The sequence below is a fragment of the Chamaea fasciata genome, unplaced genomic scaffold (genome assembly GCF_029207755.1).
Source record: "Chamaea fasciata isolate MVZ Bird 193981 ecotype frontalis unplaced genomic scaffold, bChaFas1.0.hap1 SCAF_4, whole genome shotgun sequence".
In the NCBI taxonomy this organism is placed as follows: Eukaryota; Metazoa; Chordata; class Aves; order Passeriformes; family Sylviidae; genus Chamaea; species Chamaea fasciata.
Window position 1 is genome coordinate 36,271,529 of NW_027094089.1, and position 27,348 is coordinate 36,298,876.

General features: G+C 35.9%; 1 protein-coding gene across 1 annotated transcript in view; it reads right to left on the reverse strand.

Annotated features, from left to right (window-relative positions):
* KIAA0825 (KIAA0825 ortholog) overlaps positions 1–27,348 on the reverse strand; it is a 248,846-nt gene that overhangs the window by 158,067 nt on the left and 63,431 nt on the right. The window contains exons 6-9 of the mRNA XM_066181288.1: positions 14,163–14,333; positions 3,413–3,507; positions 1,478–1,705; positions 211–476 (exon numbers count right to left, since the gene is read on the reverse strand). Coding sequence (XP_066037385.1) covers positions 211–476; positions 1,478–1,705; positions 3,413–3,507; positions 14,163–14,333 — 760 coding nt within the window. The remainder of the gene's footprint in view (positions 1–210; positions 477–1,477; positions 1,706–3,412; positions 3,508–14,162; positions 14,334–27,348) is intronic.

The window sequence follows — 27,348 nt, forward strand, 5'->3', positions numbered from 1 at the left end:
AACCAAATGCAGAGCTTACACATAAATAATTTGTTTTGCAATGACTGCTCTAGACTTTCAGGTTGATTCAGGTATTTCCATAAATAGTACACATATTGCATGTGCTAAAAAATATGATGCAATTTGGAAAACTACCACTGTACTGTATGATCAAAATGGGATGAAGTCTTATATTGTTTGAATTAAACATTTTAAGTAAAAAGGACATACTTTTTGCTTGTTTCTCTCATTAAGTTGCTATACATTGTAAAATGCTGAAAGACATATATCGCTGTGGAAAGGGCAGCATACAAGTCTTGCAGGGGAGCCTTCAACGGAACGTTTTTGCTCTTCTTCTCTAGTCTTGCCAGAACAGTTGTTGCCACTTTGCTGCAGGCCTCTACAAAGTTTGCTCTAATTTCCTGAAGAGAATCATCTCTGCAGGCCAGAGCCAATGGAAGCAATGTGTCGAGTTCTTCCATGATGTCAGAACAAAACTGAGAAAATCAAATGTGGCACCAAGTTATTTGTATTCTGACAGCACTGCTTAATTTATGCACACTAGGGTCAGATTCTTGAATAACGAAATTGGCAGGACATATAAATATATTGAATTAGCTTTACAAACATTTTAATCTCTTAAACAGAGGAGTAACATTACTTTAAAGTAAATAAAATATTCTTTCATTCCTTCTTGCTTTAAAGCTGCATATTCTATACTACGGGAAAAATTAAAACTATCTTACGCTAGTAATGCCTTCATTTGGTCTTGATGTCACTAAACATACATTCAAAGCACAAGGTTAATTCCTTGTAAATAAAGATAATTTTATAAATTAATTAATTTTGAAAAATACACAAACACATTTCTTAACACTGGATTTGGAAAAAAACTTGTCATCTCTTCATAACTTCATACATCAATCTCCCTAAAATTATCTCCGCAAAGCTCAGTGTCATTTCAAGCAAGCATTCATTAACAGCATTCCAAATCTGCTAGAATAGTTGAAAATCTTACTAAAAAAAGTCTTTCAAACATACCTTTCCTCACAAAAGGAATTTAATTAATAAATAACATTTCAGCCAAATCAAATAACTCTAAATTGGTTTTATTACATATTAATTAATGCCAATTAGTTGAATGGCATGTCTAATGATATGAATACAGGAAATCCCTTTATAGCCATATTTCAAAGCTTTTGACATTTTCCCATCGAACCACTTGGTAACAGAGCAGATACTAATCAGAATGCTTTAGAACTTCTTGGCTGAAAAAAGTAATGTCAGTGAAGTTTAAAAGTTAAATCTTTCAAGTACAAACTAGGGGCTATTGTATAAAGCTCTGTTCAGCTTCACATTGAAATGCCTCTCACTTTCTTCTTAATTCCATTTATATAAGATATAGAATATTAATAGTACTGTAAGTACTTCAAAGTGTAGATGGCAAACAGCCTTGGCATTCTGTATCCCTTCAAACTTCAGATCTTTTGATACCTGCCTTAGCAATTCGTTTTGGTTGGTCCTCCTGTTGGACTGCTCTGCAGGACTCCCTCATTTGCTGGTTGTTTACAAGACTCATTGCACAGCCTGCAGCTGAAAACTCTTCTTTCTGCTCATGTTGAAGAATTTTAGATGAAAAATCCTCAACTGCTATTGTTATACAGTGAGCCACAGAAGAAGACAGGTCTTTAAATGCATTTCTCCAGCCAAAACTCAGTAAAATAGGCTGAAATACATATTAAAATTATATCAATCCAAAGTCATTATTGAGTGTTAATGTTGTCTGAAAACTAAATGCACACCCATAATTAAATTATAGGACACCATCATATTTTGAAATTAATTAAAAGAATTTAAAATATAATCCACTAGTTTTGAAATCTTACTAAAAGCAGGGTTTACACTCAACAAAATGAACATGCATAACAACATTAAACCTGCGATCAAATTTTTCAGAAAAAAGAAATTCCTGTTTAAACAAGATGGCTTTTAAAAAAAATGCTCATCTTCTATTTAATCTGTAATCTTTAACAGAATCTACTTAACAAAGTCGAAGAATGTATATATATTTTTAGTAGTACAACAAGTAATCTAGCAATGTATACCCTGTAATAATCTTCACTGCAAGGTAACAACTGGAAGTTACTAACCATGAATCTCAATGGGAAGCACTTAAGAGAAGCTGGTTTTAACACAGCCACACTCTATTTCACTTCTCTAGAACTGGATTTAGAAAAGATTAAAGTGTTTAAATAGAGATTTGTAGTTTTTAACCAATGCTGGCTTTAACTGTGGTTTACATCTGTTCCTTGCCTTCTTCAGAGACTTCTGAAGTAATCTGAAGTGTAATAACTGTCAGGAGTAGACACAGAAGGACATCATTACTTTTCAACTTATCTGATTTTGCATTGCTCTTATGACTTACATCAGACTTAAACCTTTCCAGAAGTAGCCATTTGAGAATTTCACCACTGTAAGAGACATATTTTAATTACATAAGATGATATTCAGTAAATATCTCCACCATGAGGGCACAGTAGGAGAATAGAAAAGACAAATTCCTAACTTTTCCTGCAGCTATAATACTAAATTGGAAGACAATGAAGGGCTACAAAGTGAAGCCCTGCCATTTTACTTAAATTTAAAAGTTGTATCCTCCATTCTTTCCCTTCCCCCACTAGCAATATTCAGCTCTTGTAAGCACAGAGACAGTCCCCATGGACACACACTTTTGGACTCCCTCTTTTTTTTTTTTTGATGAGGATCAAGTACACCCCAATATACCTAAAATATTCTTCTTTGTAATACATATTAGTATTACTCTCACACACAAATCCAAAGCACATTTGAAAAGAATTTCAGCATTAAAAACAAGCCATTAAGAAATTTAATTCCACTATCATAAAGTATCAGACTTGTTGAAGCATTTAGGTGCCACAAAATCAACAATAAAAATGTGTTTTGGAGTAAATGGGAGCCAGATAAAACACTCTTGTACATACATTCTACAATGCACAGTGCTTATTACACAGTAGTTTGTTAACATCAAAGAAACTAGACATTGTATGAGTACCTATACCTCTGGGAAGAACCATTATGATCAAATTCTAAGAACTTCACAAATCTTCAAGATTCTTTGAGATTATATGTATAATACTTAAAAAGCTATCATATTTTAGGGGGTTTTTTTCTATTTTGTCATGAGGTATCTTATAATCACATTTTTTCTGTTATTAACTACTAAATACCAACAACGTCTTTGAACACAAATTTATTCCACCTAAACTGAAACTTAGCACATAAAAGTAATCACAGTAGCTGAAGTAAAGAAACTACAGCAATAGGTGTTTATAATGAACATGGAAAAAGTCTACACTGGAGACACACACAAAAGAAAATGCCATACAAAGTGTAAGACTCTTTTCGTACTCACCTCTTCTACCTGAAGTAACTGTTCAGGAAGCACGCTGGTTTCATTTGCTCTAGTTTCTCCTATTAAAAGCTCCCCACTAGCTCTCTTCAGAACTCCTGCACAGTATGATAAAAGAGATCAAAGTTAAGATTAATTCTGTAGAAAAGTCAGCAGCCTACAACATCTTCTGATATATCAATAGGAAGCATTTAAAAAAACCCTCAAGAACATGTAGGGGAATACTAATGATATAATAAAGTCAAATTCAAGTTATAAGAGTTTCTTTTATATAACACGATGAAATCCACATCAAATTCTACTTGAATTTTATACAAATGCACATATAATGCGTACAATACTGTTTCTTTTGTCATTAATGCATTTTTATACTGATTGTGAAGTCACGTCTTCTTAGGGAGAACGGATAACACTAGATCAGCTGTATAGAAATTAATTTCTCCTCTTTGTTCAAAGAAGCATATCAATTGAACACTAATATATTTTTACAGCTTTTACTTATTTGGAAACACCAATAAAATAAGAATAAAAAGACAGTAATTAGTACAGCTATTATAAGCAAAATGATGGCTTATAAAAATATAAAGAACAAGAAAAGCTCCTTAAGAAGGGCTGGTACAAAGCTCACTCATAAATCTTATGATTATATAGTAATTAGTAATGGGATATTCCCCCAGTTTTGTCAAGAACAAACCAATATCTGCGGTTGATACCACTTTTATCAATGTTTCAAGAAATCTGTGTTCCTGAAGTGCATTGATGATTCCTCTTCCAAGTGGTGCAAGCACAAATGAAGGTACTTGTTGGGGATTTGAAATTCCAATGCAGCCTTGGCTGCAGCGACCATGAGATAGTGGAGTTCCAGATCCTGAGAGCACAAAGGAGGGTGAAAAGCAAGCTCACATCCTCAGGCTTCAGAAGAGCAGACTTTGGCCTCTTCAAATATCTGCTTGGAAGAGTCCCATGGGATAAGACCCTAGGTAATGGGACACAAGAAATTTGATTAATATTCAAGGATCACCTCTGCTAAGCTCAAGACAACAAAAATGGCAGAAGGCCCGCATGCATGAACAAGAGGATGCTAGCCAAATTCAAACACAAAATGTAGCATACAGAGCGTGGAAGTAAGGATGGGTAACCTGGGAGGAACACATAAACAACTTCTGAGCATGGAAAAAGTTAAGGAAGCTAAAGCTCAAATGCAACTAATTTGGCCAGCGATGTCAAAGATAACAAGAAGGGCCTCTGTAAGTGCATAGGTGATAAATGGAAGACTAGGGAAAACATGAGCCCATTGCTCAACAAGATGGGGGATATGGTAACACAGATATAGAAAAGGTTAAGATACTGAATGTCTTCTTCAACTTAGTATCTACTATCAAAACCAGCCTTCAGGCATCCCAGGCCACAGAGACCAGGAGGCAAGGTTGGAGCAAGGAAAATGTACTCTTGGTGGAAGACGATCAGGCCTGATAACAACTAAGCAAAGTCAACAAAGTGAAATACTTGGGCCTTTGTGGTATGCACCTGAAAGTGTGGTGGGAACTGGCAGATGCCATTGCAAGATGTTGACTCTCAATAATCTTTGATCAATTATGGCTACTGGGAGAAGAGTCCGAAGGCTAGCAGAAAGGAAATGTCACTCCTATTTTCAAAAAGGGCAAGAAAGAGGACTCAGGGAATCAGAGTCTTGTCAACGTCACTTCAACTCCAGGGAAGGTAATAGAGGCAGTTCCAAGAGCATTACAAAGAATACATCAGGAGCATTCAGCATGGCTTCAGTAAGGGGAAGTCATGCTTGAGTAACCTGATAAACTTCTATGAAGAAATGACTGGCCTGGTAGATGAAGGGACAGTGGTGGATACCATCTACATGGACATCAGTAAAGCCCATGGCATTGTCTCCCATAAGATCTTGTTATAGAACAACTCTTGATGTGTGGACTGGACAAACAGTCAGTAAAGTGAGCTGAAAAGTGGTGGAATAGCCAAGCCCCAAATGCAGTGATCTGTGGCACAAAGTCTGGTTTGAGGCCAGCAATTAGCAATCTACCTCAGATGTCAATACTAGGTCCAATCCTGTTTAACATCTTTATTAATGATCTGGATGATGGGGTGCAGTGTACCCTCAGCAAGTCAGCAGTTAACATCAAACTGGATGGCAGACAGTCAAGAACTCAGAAGGACCTCAACTCAGAAGGACCTCAACAGGCTGGAGAAATGGGCACATTAGAACCTCATAAAGTCCAAGAAGTGAAGTTGTGCACCTGGGAAGGAACAAACACAGGCATCAACCCATGCTGGAGTTCTCCCATCTGGAAAGAAGCTTTTGCATAAAAGGACTTGGGAGTCCAGAAGTACACAAAGTTTAACACAATCCAGCAAAGAAGGCCGATGATGTCTGGTTTGCATCAGGCAAAGCACTGTAAGCACATCAAAGGAAATGATTCTTCCTGTCTGCTCAACAGTGATGAGCCATACCTGGAGGGTGTGTATAGTTCTGGGTTACTCACTACAAGACAGACATGAACATATTGGAGGGTGTCTGAAAAGGGCCATGGAAGGTGACAAAAGGAATGGAGGACAGGCTGAGAGCACTGGAATTGTAAGCCAACAGAAGAGAAAGTAGGATATATTAATGTATATAAATACCTGAAAGGAGGGTCCAAAGAGGCCATAATCAGTGTTCCACAATGACAGGGCCAGTGATCACAGGCACAAACAGACACAACGCCAGGAGGTTTCCTCTGAACATCAGGAAATGCCTCCTGTTCTATGAAGGTGACCAAGCACTGTAAGGTTGTCTAGAGAGGTTATGGAATCTCCACCCTTGGAGATACTCAAAAGCTATCAGGATATAATTGTGGGCAATTGGCTATAGAGGCCTTGCTTGAGCAGGGATTGTTGGACAATATGAACTCCAAATGTCCCGTCCAACCTTAACCATTTTGTGATTCTGTGAGTCACAAAGAGATACAAGAGTAACTCCAAATGATATGGTATTTTAAAGATCTGTCTTGTAGCATAAAGATGGTGAACAACACTAGTGCAGATATTCCTAATGTAATGTGAAATATTCCTAATGCAACTTCATATGAAATTAAAAGAGATTTTAAATGACCAGGTGCTGCCAAAGCCTTGTTAAAGATTATCTTTTAGGCATAACCTTAGAGATCTTCAGTGATCTGAAGCTACTAGCAGTACATGGCCAAGGTTTTAAGGGCTTTTCTCTTTCCACATTTCCAGCATTTGATTTAACTGATCCAAAGTAGATTTTACCTTTCCCCTAATCAATTTGCATTCTGAAAACAAATACTGTTTTTCATACACTTATACAACATTGTAGAGCTCTGAAGTTTTTGTGGGGTTTTTTTTGTTTGTTTGTTTGTTTTGGGGGGGTTTTGTACATTTTCTTTTTTTCTCCCGAATACCTTTATGTTTGCATTTTCAAAAGATATTGACACATTTGAGCTAGCAAAAATGAAAGATAAAATGGTAGAACATAAAACCAAAAATATTAACCAGGCCATCCTACTCCCTGATCATTCAACACATTACAGGCAGTACCAGAAATTTACTGGATTTTATTTCAGCATGTTTTAATGTATTTTATGATGAAGTTTCTAACAGTTTTCTTTAGAAATTAGTCCAGAATTTAAAACCAAAACAATTCTAACTGACTGGACATTTTCCTTATTTTCTATTCTGTGCTTTCTACCTTAAATTTACCTTTTTTCCTTGCAGTTCTCCTCTTTTATAGATGTAACATTGCATTCTAGCTATAAGCACAAGTAAGCTTCTATTTATTCACATTCTCGTATTATTGTCCCTACTCAGATCTGCTATTTATAACTTTTTATATCAAGACTTCAAAGAAAACCTTAAACATTTAATCTAAAATCCTTGTATATTCACAGCACTGCTGCCTTACCTGTTAAGAACTTGGAGCTGAGATAAATAGGTATCTAGCTGATGGTAAATTTGTGACTCCCGGATCAGAGGCAAAGTACCAAATGATGCTTACATCCACACCAGTCATTTTACAGGCTCCTTCATTATGAAATGAACATGGTCTACTAGATTATCCCACCTCTATTTCTAATTAACAGTCTGGGCACTCCTGCTTCATACTCGTATGTATCTATGTATGTGGATGTAGGTTTACACACATTAAAAGCTTCACTGGTCTTCTCAAAGAAGACCTAGGTTCAAGTCTCCCATACTTTACTGACTTCCTTTGGTTTCTCAAATTTTTGCTTTCCCCAAATCTCATCTGGGTATGGCTGGCCTTAATCTTCTCTGATTTAACCTCCAGCTAGTAAGGGTTGCCTTCACACTTTGTATTGACTCCCAAACCTGTCCCTAATATTCCAGTTAAATCCCTTTGCATTCTGCCCCTTGCGTGTTTTTGGCTTTGCAACCAAGTTGTCCACCCCTCAAAAGATGTCCTTAAGAAAGGGGAGCAGACCAATTGAACTTCAGGAATGTTAGTCTGCGTTAACAGTTCAACCCTTTTAAGAGACCATTCTGGGTTAAACAGTAATTGTTGTTGTCCTGTATTCCTCACTACATATGGTCCTATCTCACACATTTTGGGTTTAGACATAGTTGTTGTTGTAATCATGGTTGCGACACTTATCCAAAGTTTGAATGAGAACCTCTTAGTGTTTTGACCCCAAATGCACACTACTGTGGTATTTCGTGTCAACGTGAAATTATGCCAACATTCCAATTCATTATTACATATTTGTGTAAGATTATCAAAAGCCATTTTTGTAGAAAAATTCTCTGACTCCTCTCTTTAAATATCACATATCAAATTGCATTTGCACAGATAGAAAGAAATGCATGTGATCCTTCTCACATGGTTGTTTAGAGAAGAGAATTTGCAGAAAGAGAGCAGAAAAAAGTTAATGTTGTGAAAGAAGACGGGGCTGAAAGAAAACATGTAATTTTCTCATATTTGCTCCTTTTCCAGAGCATATTCTACACCTTCACCATTCTTGATTATTAGGGAAGATTAGATTAACCACAAATCCTTGCTTTATCTTTCTTGAAACTGATGTTCTACAAACATCTAGTCTTGATGGACTGCTCATACTTTGCGTACTTCCTTTAGTTTACCAGCCAGGCAGCTTCAATAATCTTGATTGTAAATAATGAGAACAAGATTATATCCAGTGCTACACTTAAAATCAAAACTTTTCAGCCAGCTTTCCTTGTGTGTATTAAAACTCGTTTGGGATTAATCTTCTCTTCAAAACAATTGTTTGCCTAGGCCCCCTTTACCTACAATTTAATTAATTCTTTCTCCAATTCAGTATTTTTCTGGTTTTTTCATGATGGTTAAAAAGACCGAAGAATACCAGTGGCACCTCTTGCATTCTAAATATAATTATTTTTATTTCTTATAAGAAGTTCTAATAATTATTTTTCTTTCTTATAAGAAGTTCTAATAATTATTTTTCTCCATAAATTTCCATAGCTTTCCTATTTTTATAGCATTTAGGGTAATAAGAACAGTCATTGTGACATTACCTTGCATGCAGCATAGAAACCAAAGTATCCAGGAAAGCTTTTGTATGACTACTCAGTATCTGTGAATAAGCTAAGTATCAGTGCTATCAAAGTAGCTTACAAATTGGATTCAGCCAGCTCAGTCAGAACTTTTATTGAAACCATACTGGAAATACTACATCTTGCAGAAGCAGGAAGAACCATTCCTCCAGAAATATAAATAACAATAAAAAAATCCCTGACTAAATACGGGTCAAAAAACCCCTTTGCTTTCTGTCATCAATAATGGACCTTTTACTTTTTGTACTATACTGAGCAAACTGTACTAAACCAGATGCAGAAAATATACCTCTGAAATCATTCTCCCCTCCTAGTGTAAATTCATCTTCGCTTTGGATTGATCCACTGAAGCTGAGTATTTATAAAAGAATATTTGAACATCTTATGTTAAGACCAAAGCAAAAATCACAACCTTTTTTAATCTTCAATTGCAACTTTTGCAATATTGCAACTTTGCAAAAGAAGTCTGTAAGGAGGATTCTATGCTCCTTTCATTACACTTTCCAGAAATGGATATAGAGTTAAAGATTTCTCTTTAAGGTGTGAAGGAAAGACCTTTGCAAATCTTCCCAGTCCCATGGGCCAGAGCCTGTAAACCTAGGCACTTGACAACTTTGCCCACAGGGTTTTCAAGTACTCCACTGGAAAAAGCCATTTTTGGTATTCATTATCTGATCTGTCCAAAGTTCATCTTTCTTACTGGAATGGGGAAAAAAGTGAGACAGATAAAATCACATTAGATATTTTTGATATTTTAGAAGCCTTAACAAGAGGCTTCTGAAAACCCAAGAGGAAAGAAAAATCAAACTTAAAGATGGAAAGAGAATGCAATTTGGCAGAGTTCTAAACTCAAATCTCCTGTTTAACCCTTGATTGTAGATGAACACGTTCCCGATTGCTTCAAAGAGAACAACCCCTGTGATCCTTGAAGACTCGTGAGATGTCAGAACATCTCACGAATTTCAAATGAATGTAAATAGAGAAGTAGACTATCTCATCACAGTAGGCATGACAAGATACCTGCAGATTAAAGGGTTAAATAGTCAAGAGAAAACTGGGGATGGTTACTCCTCTAATTTTATGAAATCAAGTGCCTGTTGTGGAATGAAGTGAGGTTATGTACCATTGTGAATAAAGGTCCTGTAAATGACAGAAAAATACAGATACCTTTTCTCTGAAAGGCAGAGCAGAAGTCTTACCCAGAAGTCACACTAACGTTCAGGGGTGGAACAAAACCACACCATGTTTGTCAAAGAACTTTGTATGATTTTCTCCTTATATTTGATTTAAAGGATAACTTGAAGAATACATTGGTAGTAGATAAAATGTATATGTATACTTTTTTAAAAAGCTGGGCTTAGATAACACAAATACAGTTTTAAATCAAGCTGAAATCTTGGCGTGTACATATTTCTCACTGAGGAACACTAAGTTACTGTTGGTAAAGTAAAAAAATAAAATCAGGAAGACTTGGATGGAGAACAGTGAAAAGAAGTTAGAGTGGAAAATGCAATTCAGATAATTCTTTTCTCCAATAGGCAAAGTAATTTGTGAAAATGAGGATTCTGAATATATTCCAGAAGATGCCAGATAAAGAACTCTCAAACTCAACTCAGAGACCTATCCATACCACCTAAAAAACTCTCTACATCCATCTCCCTACAGAGTTCACTCTGGTTCACTGTTTCCTTTGGTGCTATTGTCTGCCATGGGGTTACCATCAGAGAACACTGGTAGGCAGTACTTCCCTCTAACATCTATTTCCAACGGCCTAAATTGGTCTTCATAGGATTCCATTGTGCACGCTGCAAAGAAGCTTGTCTTGTTGCCAGCTAGAACTCTGAACTACATGTCTTTCTTTTCTTCACTGTTCTTTTTTTTGGTTCACAAGCAACCTCCCACCTAAAGCAGAATCTGCAGAAGAGACTACATCCAAGCAATAATGCAATGAAAAAGTATGAAGAGAAGCCCAGGTGGCCACCTTGCAAATTTCCAATGTGGAAGCCTTCGACCTCTCCGCCCAAGAAGCAGCTATAGTCCTAGTGTAATGAGCTTTACAAACCCTGGGAGCCTCTTTACCCTTAACTACATACGCCTCTCTAATACAATCCCTTAACCATCTAGCTAAGCAACTCTTAGAAGCCATTTGACCCCTCTTAAGACCCCCTAAGACTACAAACAATCTGTCAGAAGATATGAAATCTTTGATTCTTCTGTGATAAACCCTAAGTGTTCTTCTTACATCCAATTTATGCAGCCGTTGCTCTTTGTCATTGCTGGGTTTAGGGAAAAATGAGGGCCAAGAAACCGTCTGGTTTAGACAAAACTCAGATGCCATCTTTGGGACAAAAAAAAAATTTAAAAATAAGAACAATCCAAAGAACTACTTTGTTTCAGATGGAACTTTATACATGTTCTAAATATCAAAATTGAAGTACTGCGAAATATAAAACAAAAAATCAATTGACATTGAAACAGCTATTCACATAAACACACCACTTGACACAAACACATGAAAAAACCATTATTTTTGTTGCATCGCTGTGCGAGTTACCTAGATTAAAAGTCTCCCATGAATACTAAAAGCAACCAAAAAATAAAGGAAACAAGTACAAGGTTTCTGTCTATGCAATGTCTATGGAAACTTTAGGTGACTTGGACATTCATCTACCATTTATGAATTGGCTATCTTTCCCTAATTTGACAGTAGTACTACTTGGAGAGCACTGACACTTCAGATATCCCTCACTGCAGAGACTGAGGGTATTCTGGATGTACCCAACCTAGCTTTAACTCACTGAAAAGTATGGGTAACTGTCTAGCACCATCAGCACACACCAACCTGGGCTATTTTGCTCTGCTTCTCAGGCTGGTTCTGTAGCCTGTGCTGCACTATAAACTTGACCTTCGTACCCAAGTTAACTTAAAGCTGCTTCAGACATATCTACACCCTTGACTCTGTCAAATTAAACAAGATTTCTAGTAATAAAGTTTCTAAATAAGTACAGAAGATGGGTGTTATATTGTATAGTCACATATTATAATGTGTTCTCATGAAAATAAATCAAGGATTCTAACCAATCCGTCTTATCAAAAAACTCAGCCGTCATCAGTGAAAAAAACTAGATTATCTACCCAATATAGGACATTAACAGAGGAAATCTTAAATCCCTTTTGGTACTTAACACAACCTGGAACTACTGGGAACATAGCTTTCATTCTCCCACATCAAATCATCTTTCACTTCACTACAATTGAGATTTCCAACAATACGAAATTAAAAAAACACCAATAAACCTTTCTTCTAGTCAGACCTCTTGCTAAAAAATTCTCTGCATGTCATCTTCTCACAAACTAACTATAAACATAACACTGAGCAAAGTCTTGTGAATGGAACCACCTGATAAAAACAGCAACTCTAAAGCCAGAAGTATGTCTGAAGAGTTCACTAAAAGCACCCAAAAATATTTACTCTCATTTACTTTCCAGGGTAAAATGAATTCTATGATTTTTTAGAATGTCCCTTCTACCCACAAGACTGCCTCCTACAAGATCTAAAAATATTTCCCATTCAAATTTGATTAAGTAGAGATACCAATTAAGAACCAACTTCCTATAGACATGATTACTCTGAAAGATTATTTCTCAAAGAAGGAGGCTTAACACTCTTTGGAAAAACAGTTCTAGATGTAATTAAGCTTGGAAAAATGCCTGTAGGATAATTTTTAGTAAAATATTTCTTGCTAATGTTGAAATCTTTAAGTTCTCTGAATTACTGGAGATCATATGCCTCTAGAATATAGTCACATAAATATCAAATAAATTTTCCATTCAAGACTTTCTGAAATTTTTTTACACTTTCTCACATAATACAGTAATAAAAAGTACATTTACCATTGCCCTTACTGAATGTATACCCTGTCCAACACATGAGGAATACTCCACAAGTTTACTCTAACACCTCTTTGTAGAATCAAGGCCATAAAACATAAATCATAATATACAGTAGCTTAACATTTCTTGAGAATTAGTAAAACTGAGTTACTAAAGGAGGCAGAAATACATTGATGTCAGTAGCAAAAATGGAATTTGAAGTCACGCTTTATTAGAGCTTTGATGTACATTCTAAAAATATATAGGTTAACCTGTATTTCTTTACTTTGGAGGGTCTGTATTACAGGTGAAGAATACATCAACAAAATGTGTGCCTTGGAACTCTTTTTATTAAATATTTTTATTTTCGTCAATTTAGTATTCTGAGACTACATTATTCCCAAAAGACCTTTCTCCTCAGCCTGCGGCTTGACTGTAGAGATAGTGAACATTTAACTTCACCTATCCCCTCTCCCTGAGCAGCCTGGCCTCATTTCTGGTCTGATCTTTTCCTGCAATAGAATCAAAGCTCTTGAAACCACTTCTCTCTCATGACTTGGAGTCTCTACTGGCAGAAGCAGCAGAGTAGAAGAACATTTATGAGCATACTCCTGGAAGGTGTTATTCATCTGAATTTTCACGATACCAGATTCTTCTGAACACAGTTAGATGAAAAAAAGAGTGAGCTTGGAACCTATAGTAAATGCAAACCTGAGGCTTGATCACCTTACTGATGTAGAGCCCCTTCTGTAACACAACCGCTGAAGCCAGTGGGATATGCACGCTAGTAAACATAGTACATAAGAGTAAGTGTGAGAAATAAAGGTTAAACAAGGACTATATCCTTTGGCAGGTAGTTTCATGTACATTAAGAGCAACTAAACTGATATTAAAGTCAGTGCTTTTCCCTCTTGAAAAGGGCAGCTTTCAAAGACAAGTTCAGAAAAAGTCAGTTTCAAAGAATTCAGACTTCAAGTATTGTGGTGTCCTATGTGAGATTCAGTATTTTATAGAGAATCCAGTAGGAGATATGTTGTTACAGTGTTTGATAGTTTTTCATTGTGGCTCTTCATCAATATCTACAGTTAGTACATCACATCTTTTATACACAGTAATCAGTTCTTTTCTACTATCACTGTGCTCAAATGTAAATCCACACATTTCAAAAGCTTTTTCAGTGGGTATGGTAACACATTTATTTGAAAAAAAATGATGACATATGTTAGGTAATTAATGGTAAAAATAGTCTAAAATTATTCTTTTGCACAAAGTAAACCAATAAATCAAGACAATCATTCATTACCTTGAACATTCTTATTCCTCTCTGTAAATGAAGGAAGGAGCAGAATTTCTGTAGAGAGCTCTTCAACTTTTTCCTCCATTAATAAAAAGAGTTTGATAAGTTGAGAAAGACATTTCAGTTGATACAAGGTTAAGCAGAAGTTTCGTCCTTTCCTGTGGTATTCCTGGGAGGCTATTCAAGTAAAATTATAAAACACCTTTTATTACAGCTGAAAAGAAAAAAGATCCTGCATAACTGATTATGTAAGACAGTATAATATATCAAGCAATTAAATTTTTCTTATAACATAATGTATCTTTTTCTCATTATAAAATACCATTACATTATTTTTTCCTAAGTCTCCTGCACTTCTCAATTATCTGTGAAGCTCCAGTTGAATTCCAGGATTTGTCATTCATTAACTAGGATCTTTTTCCACGCAATGGATCTACTCAGAAATTTCTCACCTGTGTTTTACAGAAAACCCACTGTGTTGCAAAAGCGAAAAGGGAAAAAAATCACATCATTACTGTATTTTAATGGTTTGGGACATCACATCACTTGTCACTCTGCAAGTCACCTTGTCTGTTTAACAATCTGCTAGCACAATACAGTTGATGAAAATGACATTTGAGTGAAAGAAACAATCTAACACTCAGCAACTTTAAATATGTGGGGTTTGAAAACAAGTGAGACTGTCACTGAGCAAATATCAGCAAGTATTATAACTATAAGCATTTGGTATTTAAAAGAAGAAACTGAACATTTTATTTTGAAAGGTTAACACATGCACTCATAACATGTAATCATGTCACATCAACCAGGGAACTCTGATTTCAGCACAGTCAGACTATAAATGACTGTGAGACGTTTCCAATTTAGTATTACCAAACCACATGGGTTTAAGTACTTTAATTTTAAAATGGCTTTAAATGTAACGAATTTGCACTTCTATGCAAGTTGTGGTGAGCTGATACCATGTTCCTATGCAGTTCAGTTGCAGATGTAGCATCAGCACAACAGTTAATCTAGAAAGTTTAAGAGGGAGAGCCAGAGTAGTTTGAAAGGGAAGCTCTGAAAAATGAAAACAAAAAGAAATTGATTGAAATGTACTTCTATGTGTTAAATCTTTGTTACCTTTGCAAATTTTAAGTACTTCGTACCTTCCTTTTCCCTCAAAGTTTCTAAATTTTTTTAGGCATTTACAAATCACTTTTAAACAGACATAGATCTAAGTAGCAGAGCTGAACACTGAATACTAATTCTGTAATTTGCTATTCCAGTTTCGCAGTCTTAGAGACTGGACAGCAGGTATGGCATCCACATCTGAATTTCCTCAAAGTTCCAAACAGATGTATTCATGTTAGTCCCTTGCATTTCTAAGAATGTCCAAAGTGCTATGCATAACTGCCTCTGTTAATATCTTTACTCCCTGAATAATGAGTAAATAACAAATTTATCACTGGATTTCAAATTTTCAGCCTTAAACCTACAAAAAATCACGTTCTGCTATTCAGAGGATTTTACTCCTTACCTGAAAACTAGAGAATATAATCTGAATTTAATTGACATGAAAAGGCTTCCTAACCCTGCAATGTAAGAACCACAAAACACATCACAAAAATGAAGAGAACATTAGTTCTGCCTCCTATAATTTGAAAACCTTGTGATGCTTCTGCCCCATCTACTGAGGAACAAGGAAACCATCCACTTATTTGATTGCCTCAAATGATATTGTCCTTATTAGACCGAAAGATAGTGGACATAGAAGACAAAGGTATACCACAGTAATGTTATTTTTAGAATACATTACCAAACTCAGAAAAAGTAAAAACTTTTAATGATCATTCAGAATATATTTCAGTTTTATTATTTCTCAGAAATGACAACTCACTTATTTAATGCTCAGTGTGCACACACCTGAGCATCCAAAGCTTGAATCAAAGGCATTTTACAAATCCAGATCATTAAGGTTTAAAATACTGATGGCAGCATTTAATTTTGAAGACCACTGACCATCCTGCTTTAACAAGAACATTACCATCCATTTTTTTGCAGAGTAGAATGAAAAGGCACTTCTTTTCTGACATTTTTCTGATTGGACAACCACAGGACAGAAACCTTTAAGAACTGCGTAACAGCCAAGAGCTAAGAAGCCAATGCGATGACATAGAGAACGTCTCAAAACAGGTTTATAAATCTCGTAGAAGATTGTCATGAAGAAAACATATCTCCACATGGACAAACATCAGCGGGACTTCTATAGCACCTTCTAACAACAGGACATGTTGGCTTCCTGTTAAAGCAATACCTAGAGAGAAGAATTTCTGAAAAGGTACAGAAAGGCTCGTAAAGAGGCTATGGAGAGGTGAAGCACATTCTACAGCTTTTGTCACTGTGCCAATGAGCTGATTTTGCAAATATTTCTCAAAAAAGTTGAGATCAGGACATGAACAAACACAGAAGTAAGAATAGGTTCTGAGCTCCTGAACATAGCTCCTGGCTTCCATCTCTGCAAAACAAAAATCACATTAATACTGCTGTACAAAACCAGTGCCTATGCTGATGATTCCTAAACTTCTCTGGAGGCTGAAACTGGTAGCAGAAATATCCTAACTCAGGAAAATGAGCTATCATTAGCTACAGCAGAAAAGATTCAAACCAAGTACAGGGTTTGAAGGGACCACTGAAGTCTGGCTGCTACTCGAGGAACAGGGAGTCAAGCATGATAATTCAGGCAGCAGGACAGTCTCCTTGCCAGCCAGAGCCCCATCCTGCAGATCCTAAGCAAGGCAGACCCTAAAATGACAGGTTTCAACCAAGAGTCCAGATCATCAGCCAACATCATGGTGATGACACAAATCTGAGGTCGAGTCAGGAAGCTAATTCATCCTTTTGAGTCTGAATCGGGTCTGGTGAAGGTAACAATAAATCAGGCACAGTTCAGTGACCACTCAGTGGAACCACGGTGATAAGGCAGGTTCAAGCTCAAGCCAGGAAACTTGAATCAAGGGGATCCACAGCTCTGGGGGAGATGAACATCAAGACACCTGAAGCTGAAGCAGGGACTGAGGACCTAGGTGCAGCTGAAATAGATCTCCTGGACAGGCTGCAGTGTAGGTCCCTGAAAAGGCTGGTCAGGGCCTTCAGGCTCACTAGCACACAGAAGGCTCTGGTGCATAGGTCTTAAGGAACTTGAGTTCCCTGACAAAAACTTCAGAAAAACTGGGAAACTGTCTTTCCACTTCATGGAAGACAGCATAACTGTTTAGCTAAGAGGAAAAACGAGGAAGTGTAGAGGTTTCTGATATCTAGACTGCAGTTCTTTCTGGGGAATAGGAGGGAGAAGACAAAAAATGACTTAAATTAACTTGAACCTGCACTGCATTTATTTGCAGCAAGTAAATAAATATTGATGGTTCATCACACAAAACTGGAATGAAGCAAAGGAATAAGCTCAAAACTTTCATGCTATAAACATCGCTACATTTAGATCATCTGTACTCTTGAGTTCCTACCACACAGAGACAGAGGAAACCTAAAGGCTATTTAATTTCTTCAGGCATGCTGATTTACTACCCCAACTATAGAAAAAAAAGGCACCAGAAATCTGTCAACACAGCCAAGGTTACTCTTAGAGAGCTTTCCTTATAGAAAAAGAAGGCCCAAGTAAAACTAATACTGGATGTCTATCAATTTGTGGAATTTGTGTTGGTGCCAAGGCAGCTGATGCAGTTATACAGCACTGGAGAAACTAGGGGTACTATTTCCAGGTTTGGCCTTTTATTTTAGCAGCATGTATTGAAGCTGAAGAAATTTTCGTAAGATCTGAAGGACATGCCACCCTTGTCAAAGAATAAAGCTGTCCATTTAACCAGAGACCATTTGGCTGGATGTAGCTGGACAGATGGTATCATAGAATTTCACTTCACCAGTGATGAAGTTGAGAGGTGCCCATATGAATTCTCAGGCAGCTAATAAGTTAATTAAAGTATTTTCCAAGCCACATAAAGTGAAAGGCATTCTATAAGGCACTTGATTATTGTACCTGACCTTCTCCTAAGTACTTAAATTCAGTAGCAAGATATCTGCCTTTATCTTAGTACTTTTAAAGGTTTTCCCTCATCTCTGAAAAGGAAGACGCATGAGAAATAAGGCTGAGCTAGATCTAGATGACCTGTGTATATCTGCTAACTTGTGATTTTACAGCAAGTTTCAAAAGTGATACTTTCCTCAAAGCTGTTGCTCTCGAAACCACTAAAAAGTGTTCCAACTCCCTTGGTTATAACCTGGAGGCACTTAAAATCTCTAAAGGCATAAGACAACATGTACGAATGAGATCCATAAGCTAAATGTTACTTTTGTTATTATTTTCTCTATTTTTTTGAATAAGCATGCCACCTCAAATCTTTTAAAGAATTTTGGATTCACAACATCTGAAAAACTGAGTGCCTAATTCTGATAATTTCAATACATCCAGGCATGCGACACAGTAAAGTGTGGCACAGAAATACCTGCATCAGAGGTGAGCTGGCTCTAAATGATAAAGAATTAATACATTATGACAATGTTGCTCTCAAATTAATTAGCCTTTACTATGCACTCTACAGAGCCACATGGCTAAACTGCTTCTGAGATTCATGGTGGAATCCTTGGAAAGCAACCTGATGACTGTTTTCTTCAGTGATTACAGTGGGGATTTCTCCCTCAGCAGGAACCAAGGATCTAAAACCCTCTTAAACAATTATAGTATAAAATATCTTCCCAATACACAGTACAATGAATATCATTCATCTGTCCCCACTTCTAAGGCTTGATTTCATGTAAGACAGATCTACAATATTGTTCTACTATGGACACAAGTAGGCAATGCCAGGAATTTCATTCAATAAAGCTATATAAGGAAGAAAATAAAAAAAATAAGAAGTGCAATATTAAATTTATAATCTAATTACAACCTGCATACATAATAAACGGAATTACCATTTTGCTAAATCCAAAAAGAAATAGCTTAATAAAGCAAAACAAACTCAGCTGCTGACAGTCACTGTGTATAGGGGTATTCCAAGAGGTATATTTTCAAAAGACATGCACAGGGAGTTATATACATAAATTCCATTAACAATAATGTTCCTCAGGTCTCAGTGATATTAACTTTTAAGTGACGCTGTAACTATTATAACAATCTTGCATTTATGACAGCATTCATCTGCACACTATCTCCTAAACAGAACTTGTATATAGGTTGTATTATTCTTTCATTTGCATTCAGTAAAGATATATTCCATTTTTAGGGACATTTGCTCACAGTTTTCTCCAATTGAGTGTTGGTATACAATTTTTAATGCAAGTTCTAGGTTTAAATAATTGGTATTGCTGGATATAATCGCTAATTCGCTTATACTGTAAAAAGCAACTTAGTATTTCTGCACAGCAGATGTAATACATGGTATTACACAGAACTAAATTATTACAAACAGTGCCAGCAGTTTTCTATACACAGTACTTAAGATAATTATAAAAAATCATCTTCATTACTGCAAGCTAGCATTTTTTAACAGTTTAATTTGTATATGTTACAAGATACATTCAAGTCACATGGATACAATTACTGCAAACCCAAGAAGCTATAAAATGTTCGTAAACAAATCCCTTTGACCTTGTTAATATCTGTTTCCTATTAATCTAAGGCTACATTGTTTGTAGCGTGAATTTTTTATGGAATATGAAAAAAAAAAACACGGAAATTCCTTAACAGTTGTTATTGATTCCACCATTTACTCACTCAAAGATAAGTGCCATTTACAAAGCAGAACAGATGCAGATGCTGACAGAAATGTAAACAATTGTTGCATGGCTTACCGCCAGATTCTAAGCCAATACATTAAATTCCAACTGAAGCACATTTCCCCTATAGATTGCATTTATTGCCACTTCATTTCCTATGTGCTCTGTCTCTCTATTGCTGCGCCTGGCACTAAGCTATTTTCAGTTCTTTGGTGACCCCTGAGGCCTAGTCCTACCTCACATAGCCATTAGAGAAGGGAATTGCATGTGTCTGACATGATCTGAAACCAATTATTTGATATTTTCTTCAGAATGATGCCCAACTCTGTTGGGAATGAGCAATCATGAAATAATTTACCTCCTGATTTAATTTTTTTCTGCACAAATTAGTTGTAGCCTGAGCTACCTACACACAGCTGCCTGTACCTCTGTCTCATCAGGATTCTACTTGAAATGGTGAAAAAGGAGACAGTAGAGTTGAATAGAATAGATTGGGGAATCCTGCATTAAAAAGGCATTGACAAGTTTATCAGATATACTGATCACACGTGCTCTCTGCTGATTGAAACTGACAGATGTAGAAAGAACTATTAGTGATATAAACTGTTATCTGAGTGGTTAAGGTTTTTTAAACACTTGTCTTGCTCTGCAGCTGCCTGTTATGTGCAGTGAGACCCAGGAGTTCTAGGATAATCTGGTCAAGCAGCCTTCACAAAGAAACTATACACTGGCAATTTTTGTCCCTTTAAGAAAAAAAGGTCACAGATCTAAAAATAGTAAACATTTTCTTTTTAGGCATGTCCATTACCGTGTGACTTTCATAAATGCTTATAGTATACATCGATACTGTATGTGGCAAAAAAAAAATAAAAGCAGTGAAGTAAGGGATCTCAACTTATGTATAAACATGATAAGCATGCATAAATTTGCATATATTTAATTGAGTGTGTCTGTCACAGAGATGTCACGGCCAGCTATTAAACAACCTCAGTGAAAATTACATTGAAAAAGATTACACTTAGAAAAAGATTTGCTACACATGAAACTGATTAAAATATAAATTGATTAATTTAAAAAATATATTTTAATTATTTTATTGATTAAAATCCATTCCATAATGTCTTCCCAGCAGAATGAGATCAGTTTTGACTTCATAGGGAAGGCTGATTCCATGTCAGGTTGCTAGATGTTTGCTACTAAATCCTAAAGTCCTTCTGTCAACATTGCAAGGGTAGGTCCACAAATATGAAATCTTTAATTGCAAATCATGTTTACTGACCAACTGATGAACAAAAGGATAGACCAGTGCCGGAAACACAGGATGAAGAACAAGAACATCAAATCACAGTCTGACTTCAAATTTATGTTGTCATCTTAAACAAATAATCTCACAAATCTGACTCCTTGACAGCATACAGCTCCTTTACAACCATGAGGAACAAACTACAGAGACTTCCTGAAGCACTCTGAAGATGAAGTGCCTGGCAATCATGTTCAAGAAAATTACTTTATACACTAATACCTATTTCAGTTTGCTCTGAACCAGAGACTCAACCTCCTCCTTAATTCTCAAAAACATGCATAGCCTCTAATAAATTACAAGACATTCCTATCATACACTTCAGTTCCTGGTAGACAGTGACACTTTAAACTATTCAAATGTAAACAAATTATATAGTTTCTGTACTAGAACTAATTAACTGACAGGTCCATTTAAGGAATTTAGCATCTGACATCCAATAACTTTTTGATAATTATCAAAATACTGAAATAGCAGACATTTTTTAAACATCTCTTCAACTAAAAATGACTTTAAAATTTGTAGATGGACAACAGATGCAATTGGAGTTAAGAGTGGCATTTTAGGTGCTATTCTACAATTGATAATTTCTTCTGAAGTAGTAACTATTACCAAAAAGTTATTTTCAAAAACTGCAAGAACTATTCTATGACAAAATTATGCTCTTAGTAATATTTGTCAGAGATCTGAAACAATATTTTGGCTTTGCCAATGACATAAGCTGATTCCACACACATTTTTTGATTTTTCATGCCTACACTGTGGGCTGATGGAATTATCACATTCTCTGAAGTCTTCACACTCACACAAAACACTAAAGTAGAATGTTTTAAGAAAGCATAAAAACTAAGAGCGCCTGCTGAAAATAACTGAAAATGGCACCTACACTGAAACTGGAGTCCTTGAAGAACTCTAGAAGTTGATCTTCCTCAGCCTTTGCTGAAAGCAAAATTAAGAACTGCCAGGTCTGTCAAACCTTCTCATGAATTCTAACTTTGACAGGACTTGCATGTGTTTCCCTGCATCCCATTCTATAACACTTAGCTGATAAAAAACAATTCTAATGCATACTTGAAAACACAGTATTCAGCATATTTATTTTAATGTGGCTTACATTTCTTTAATGCCTGCAAATGTAAAAATGTCTGCTAGCTGAATTTCAGTGCTCCTGCATCTACATTCACAGAGACTGGGTCTCTCATAGATTGGTTCATTACATTGGAACTACTCTACTCAAATTACATTGTTAGGAACCTTCAACCAATCAGTAATTTCTACCATGTGTTGATCATTCCTTTCTGTAGGAAATAATATGCATGATTTAAGACACTATGTATTTCATTTAAAAATAGATTTAAATGCCTGTGTCACTTCTGTTTCCCTTACTCCAAGATATAACAGAGCCAGTTCTAATTTGTTCAAATAAGATTAAAAAAAAAAAGCTGGAGCCAAGACTCTTAGTTTTGCTTCCTATGCCTTTGTATTTCAAAACCCTATTTAAGCAAAGCCACCACAAAGTTCTCATGATTACTTTTCCACAGAATATAAACATCAAATATAAATCTAGACAGACAGAAAAGAGGGCAGACACTGCCATTTAAAAAAACTTCTTGAGAAATTTTTCAAAATTCATAAGTTTTAAACAAGTATTTTGTAGAAAGACTAATATACAAAAGAAGGATTAATCATGTAAACTGTCAATAATGACACAAGTTCCCACTCACTGAGCTGAGATTACACAATTAAAACACTTCTTTATGAATGAGCTGATAGTATGGTGCATAACAGAACATGTAATTTCTGTGTTACAAAAATGGGTGAATTTCCCAGCACGTGAACAGAAAATCAGTACACTGTCCCTTGTGCTAATGTACAAAGATCTGGTTCTTAGCCAGAGGATGATCAGTGTGTGAATCTACTGAGGCAAAGTAAACTCTTCTGGAAAATCTGAGACCAGTAACTGATCTAATTTCAAACAGTCCACAATATCTATGGGCAGTATGTGCTAGATTTCTAATTAAGAAGTAGGACTGGGTCGTAACCACCCTTATTTTCTCTACGTCATATAGACCAGAATATATTCATTGCCTTGCTCTGTTCAGTAAAGGCAGTGAAAAGTACTGTAAAATGACTGAAAGGTATGTTCTTCAAAAACTCAGTAGACACAGTGGCCCATTGATTGACAATTGAGGGGTTTATAAAAATTGTTAGACTAAGCCTCAGTGAAAAGGACATTACTATTTTAATATAGCATCTTACAACCATCTTGTGGGCATGACACTCCACCCTAATTTAACCACCTACATTATTTTTCAAAACAAATGATTGTGACTAAAGTAATTTTGACTTTTTACTGTACAATTTTTATGACAGAAGAGGTTGTCTTGACAAGAATCAGTCAAGACCATCTCGTTAACTTGTGATTAATGATGGCAGATGCACATATTTAAAGGCTCATGTAACAACTGTCTTTGAATCAATTCTGCAGGACCATATTTTAAAGACATTTTTTAATGTCTTTATCTCTTCTCTGCCATAGTCCTACACAGTCTTCTCCATGCAGGCCCATGTTCTGAAGTAAAAGAGAGACTTCTGTCATAACCGTCCCTCAGATTTTGTGATTTTTTATTATTAAAGAGAAAACTGCAGTTAAAAATGTCAAGTTGACTTCTGAACATTCACAAAATATCTGACTATAGAGTAAATCAGTTTTAATCTTTTACACTTGGGAGGAGAATGCAATGATTAGAGAGCACAGTGAGTTAAATGTTCTCTTCATTCTGAGGAAGAAAATGCAGGTATGCTGTGAAAAGACAAAGGAAGGTAATTAACTGGTGTTCACTAATTGTGAAAACATTTTGAAAAAAAAAAAAACTGCCAAGAAAGAAACCATGTCCCTTCAAACTCTGCAGAATTCCAGTTTAAAAGATGAAGTGGAAGAACTTCATTAGGACAAAACAGTCTTAAAAAATATAAATCAAAAGATCATCAAGAATTTAATGTTTAAGAAATATTTAAATAAATTGTAAAGTAAAGTTTAATAAGTAAATAACAAGACAATGAAATTCTCGAATAGGCATATTTTAAAGATGACAAAGAGTAGATAAGGAGATTTCACTGCCCATCTTCATAATTTGGGCTTAATAAGCAATTTCAAGCTACTGCTCTAAAAAGATGGAAGGTCTTCCGGCACACTACCCACTTTGCAATTATGTCAGCTCACCTGACATCTCATTAACTTACATACTGTTACCTTTCACCCTACTTTACGCTTAAAAAGTAACAAGCTTAATGCTTTTGTAATCTTTATGAGAAAGTCATCCTTGCAATAAAAACACATTTGTGGTCCTAGGGTTATTATGTTCATATGGCCTTTAAGAATGTACTTCCATTTTATTAAAACTTCAACTCTGCATGTTCAAACAGATGGTTTTATTTTCTCCTCAGTACTACTCATATTTTCATTTAATATAGTTGTGCAGAAGAAATCAAACACAATACTTGCAAGGATAAGAAATAAGTAATACGTGACAAAGAAGCTATAAAACACATTATTTCCTATATTAAATTTAAGGATATTTTGTTTCCCCTGAGTAATGGGATCTTGTTATGCCTGTCAAAATTTTATAGACTTTGCAAGGAAGACAGAAAACTGCAAAGATCTGCATCATATCTGTATGTCCACTGGTTTTCAATTTCAACTTTTTATTTTAAATTCCCACCAACACTATTTGTTCCACTCTTTTAAGTAGCTGAAAAAACTATTGAATATCTCAATGCTGACTTGTTCATAATAAAAAATTAGCAATCTCTTGTATATAGAAAGCAAAATAACTAATGATTACATCTGCATTTTTACTCAATCTCTATGTAGTAACACTTTTGCTCCTGTCATGTATTCTGCCATAGTCGCATATGCATAAGAGAGAAGTGCTATAATTTTACTTGATACCTCTTACTTCCCCATCTTTCACTGATGGAAACCATATGGTTTTTTACTCTACCTGTGTAAGGTATGGGGAAAATTTTGCCATACCTCACCATACCTGAAGACAGGCTGAGAGAGTTGAGGCTGTTCAGCATGGAGAAGAGAAGGCTACAGGGAGACAGAGCCCTCTCTAGTACCTCAAGGGGCTATAGGAGAACTGGAGACCAGGGCAGGGAGTGACAGGGCAAGGGGAAATGGCTTCAAAATGAAAGTGGGTGGCTTTAGATTATATGTTAGGATAAAAATCTTGATTGTGAGGGTGGTGAGGCACTGGAACAGGTTGGCCAGAGAAGTTGAGGATGCCCCATCCCTGGAAGTGTTCAATGCCAGGCTGAATGGGACTTTGAGCAACCTGGTATAGTGGAAGGTGTTCATGCCTATGACAGGGTAGTTGGAAGCAGATGATCTTTCAGGTCCCTTCCAACCCTGACAATTCTGTGAATATAGATGCACAGCAGCTCAAGGGGTCGGTCAGTAGTTGCATACAGTTACCATTCTTTCCCTATCTTGTTTTATATAGGTCCCTAAAGCCCTGTTCCTACAAATCATGTCATCAGGCACTCTGCAATGGGACAGAAAGGTCAGAAATAGAAGACAGAAGGAGATGCCAAGCAGGCAGCAATATAAGGGAAGCACATAAAGAAACTGTTGGTCATGCACAAACAGAAACAAAACCAGCATATTCAAAGGAGAGAATGAGCAGGTCACTGTGGGTCTCCTGAAGTAAGAAAAAACAAGAGGGACATGCAAGGAAGCAAGGAAGCTGAAGTTCCAGTTTTTATTATAATCTCCTTATTTTTGTCTTTATAATGTCTAAAGGTCACTACAGTAATTATATGGGTCATCAAATACCCTGAAGTTTAATTTTATGAAAAAAGCCAACGTCAAATAACTGACAAGTAACTTAAATTCTAAAACTTAGTAATTCTAAACATTTGGCCCTTAGGAACACATTACACATTTAACTGAAAGCCTGTACCAGTTCAAGAATTTGGACAATAGAATTTATTTGATCTGAAGAAGCAGTATGTCATACTGGACGTTATCATCTGAAATCCATATGGACTACTTTGTATTACGTGCCTTCCCAGCACTTAAGAAAGATGCAACAGGACTTTCAGGACTGAACAGTTGCAAGTGATGTGACTAAAGCACTTTCCCCTTTCACCCTCACACTTGTAAAATAACAGATAGTGGATTATGGGCAAGAAAGCATGGTGCAAAACCAATTGTAACTGCAGCACAAATACTGCAAATTTTCTGCAATAAATTGTTACCTGTACAGAAATACCAAAAAAAGTTGCAAAGATATAAATATTAATTACATTAATCCAAGTATGGAACTTTTTAATTTCCAGATATAAGTGGGAGATGAATTACACTAAAGTTATTGAGCTGAAATTATTCCCAGATGTGAATAGGTGGGGTATTTTTAATCATGCAGTCACAAAACCAGTAAGTGTTAATACTATTTTATCTGTATTTTTGACACAAAAGGCAAAAATCATAGAAGATTGGTGGTAAGCCATAATGGTGGTTATTGAGATCACAAACCAAGTGAAGTAAATTATACAGAAGGATAAAAGAAAGTCTGAAATTAAAGCGTTTAATTTAGAAAAGATGAAATTACAAACTAGGGGGAATAAAACCATATGCACACAAACATAGTAGGGAAATCAAATTTAAGTTAAAAGTGCTAAACCCAAACTTCATACCTCAAGTTAGCTCTTCAGCAAATTGCCGGGAATATGTATGTATAAGTGAGCTCAAAATAGATTTTTCTTACCAAGTACTTTAATTTAACATCCTAAACGTGTCTTCTTTTCAACAAGTTACTGCACTGCGTGTTTCTCTTCTTGCTCCCAACTCCACTGCACAAATGCAGCTCCTATAAATGGTACTGAGTCCTTCTATTCAAGACTAGCTATATGCCATATTCATTTTAGGTGTTTCACAAACACAATATATTCTGTAGGAACTCGCTCACATTTAAAGATAATGGATTTAAAACACAATAATTTAAATCACAATTTGCATTTGAATACATCTTTATAATAGAATGGACGTTAGTTATATTCCGGAGAAAGAAAAGAGAAAGGAAGCCTGCTGGACATCTAACTTAAAGGATATAT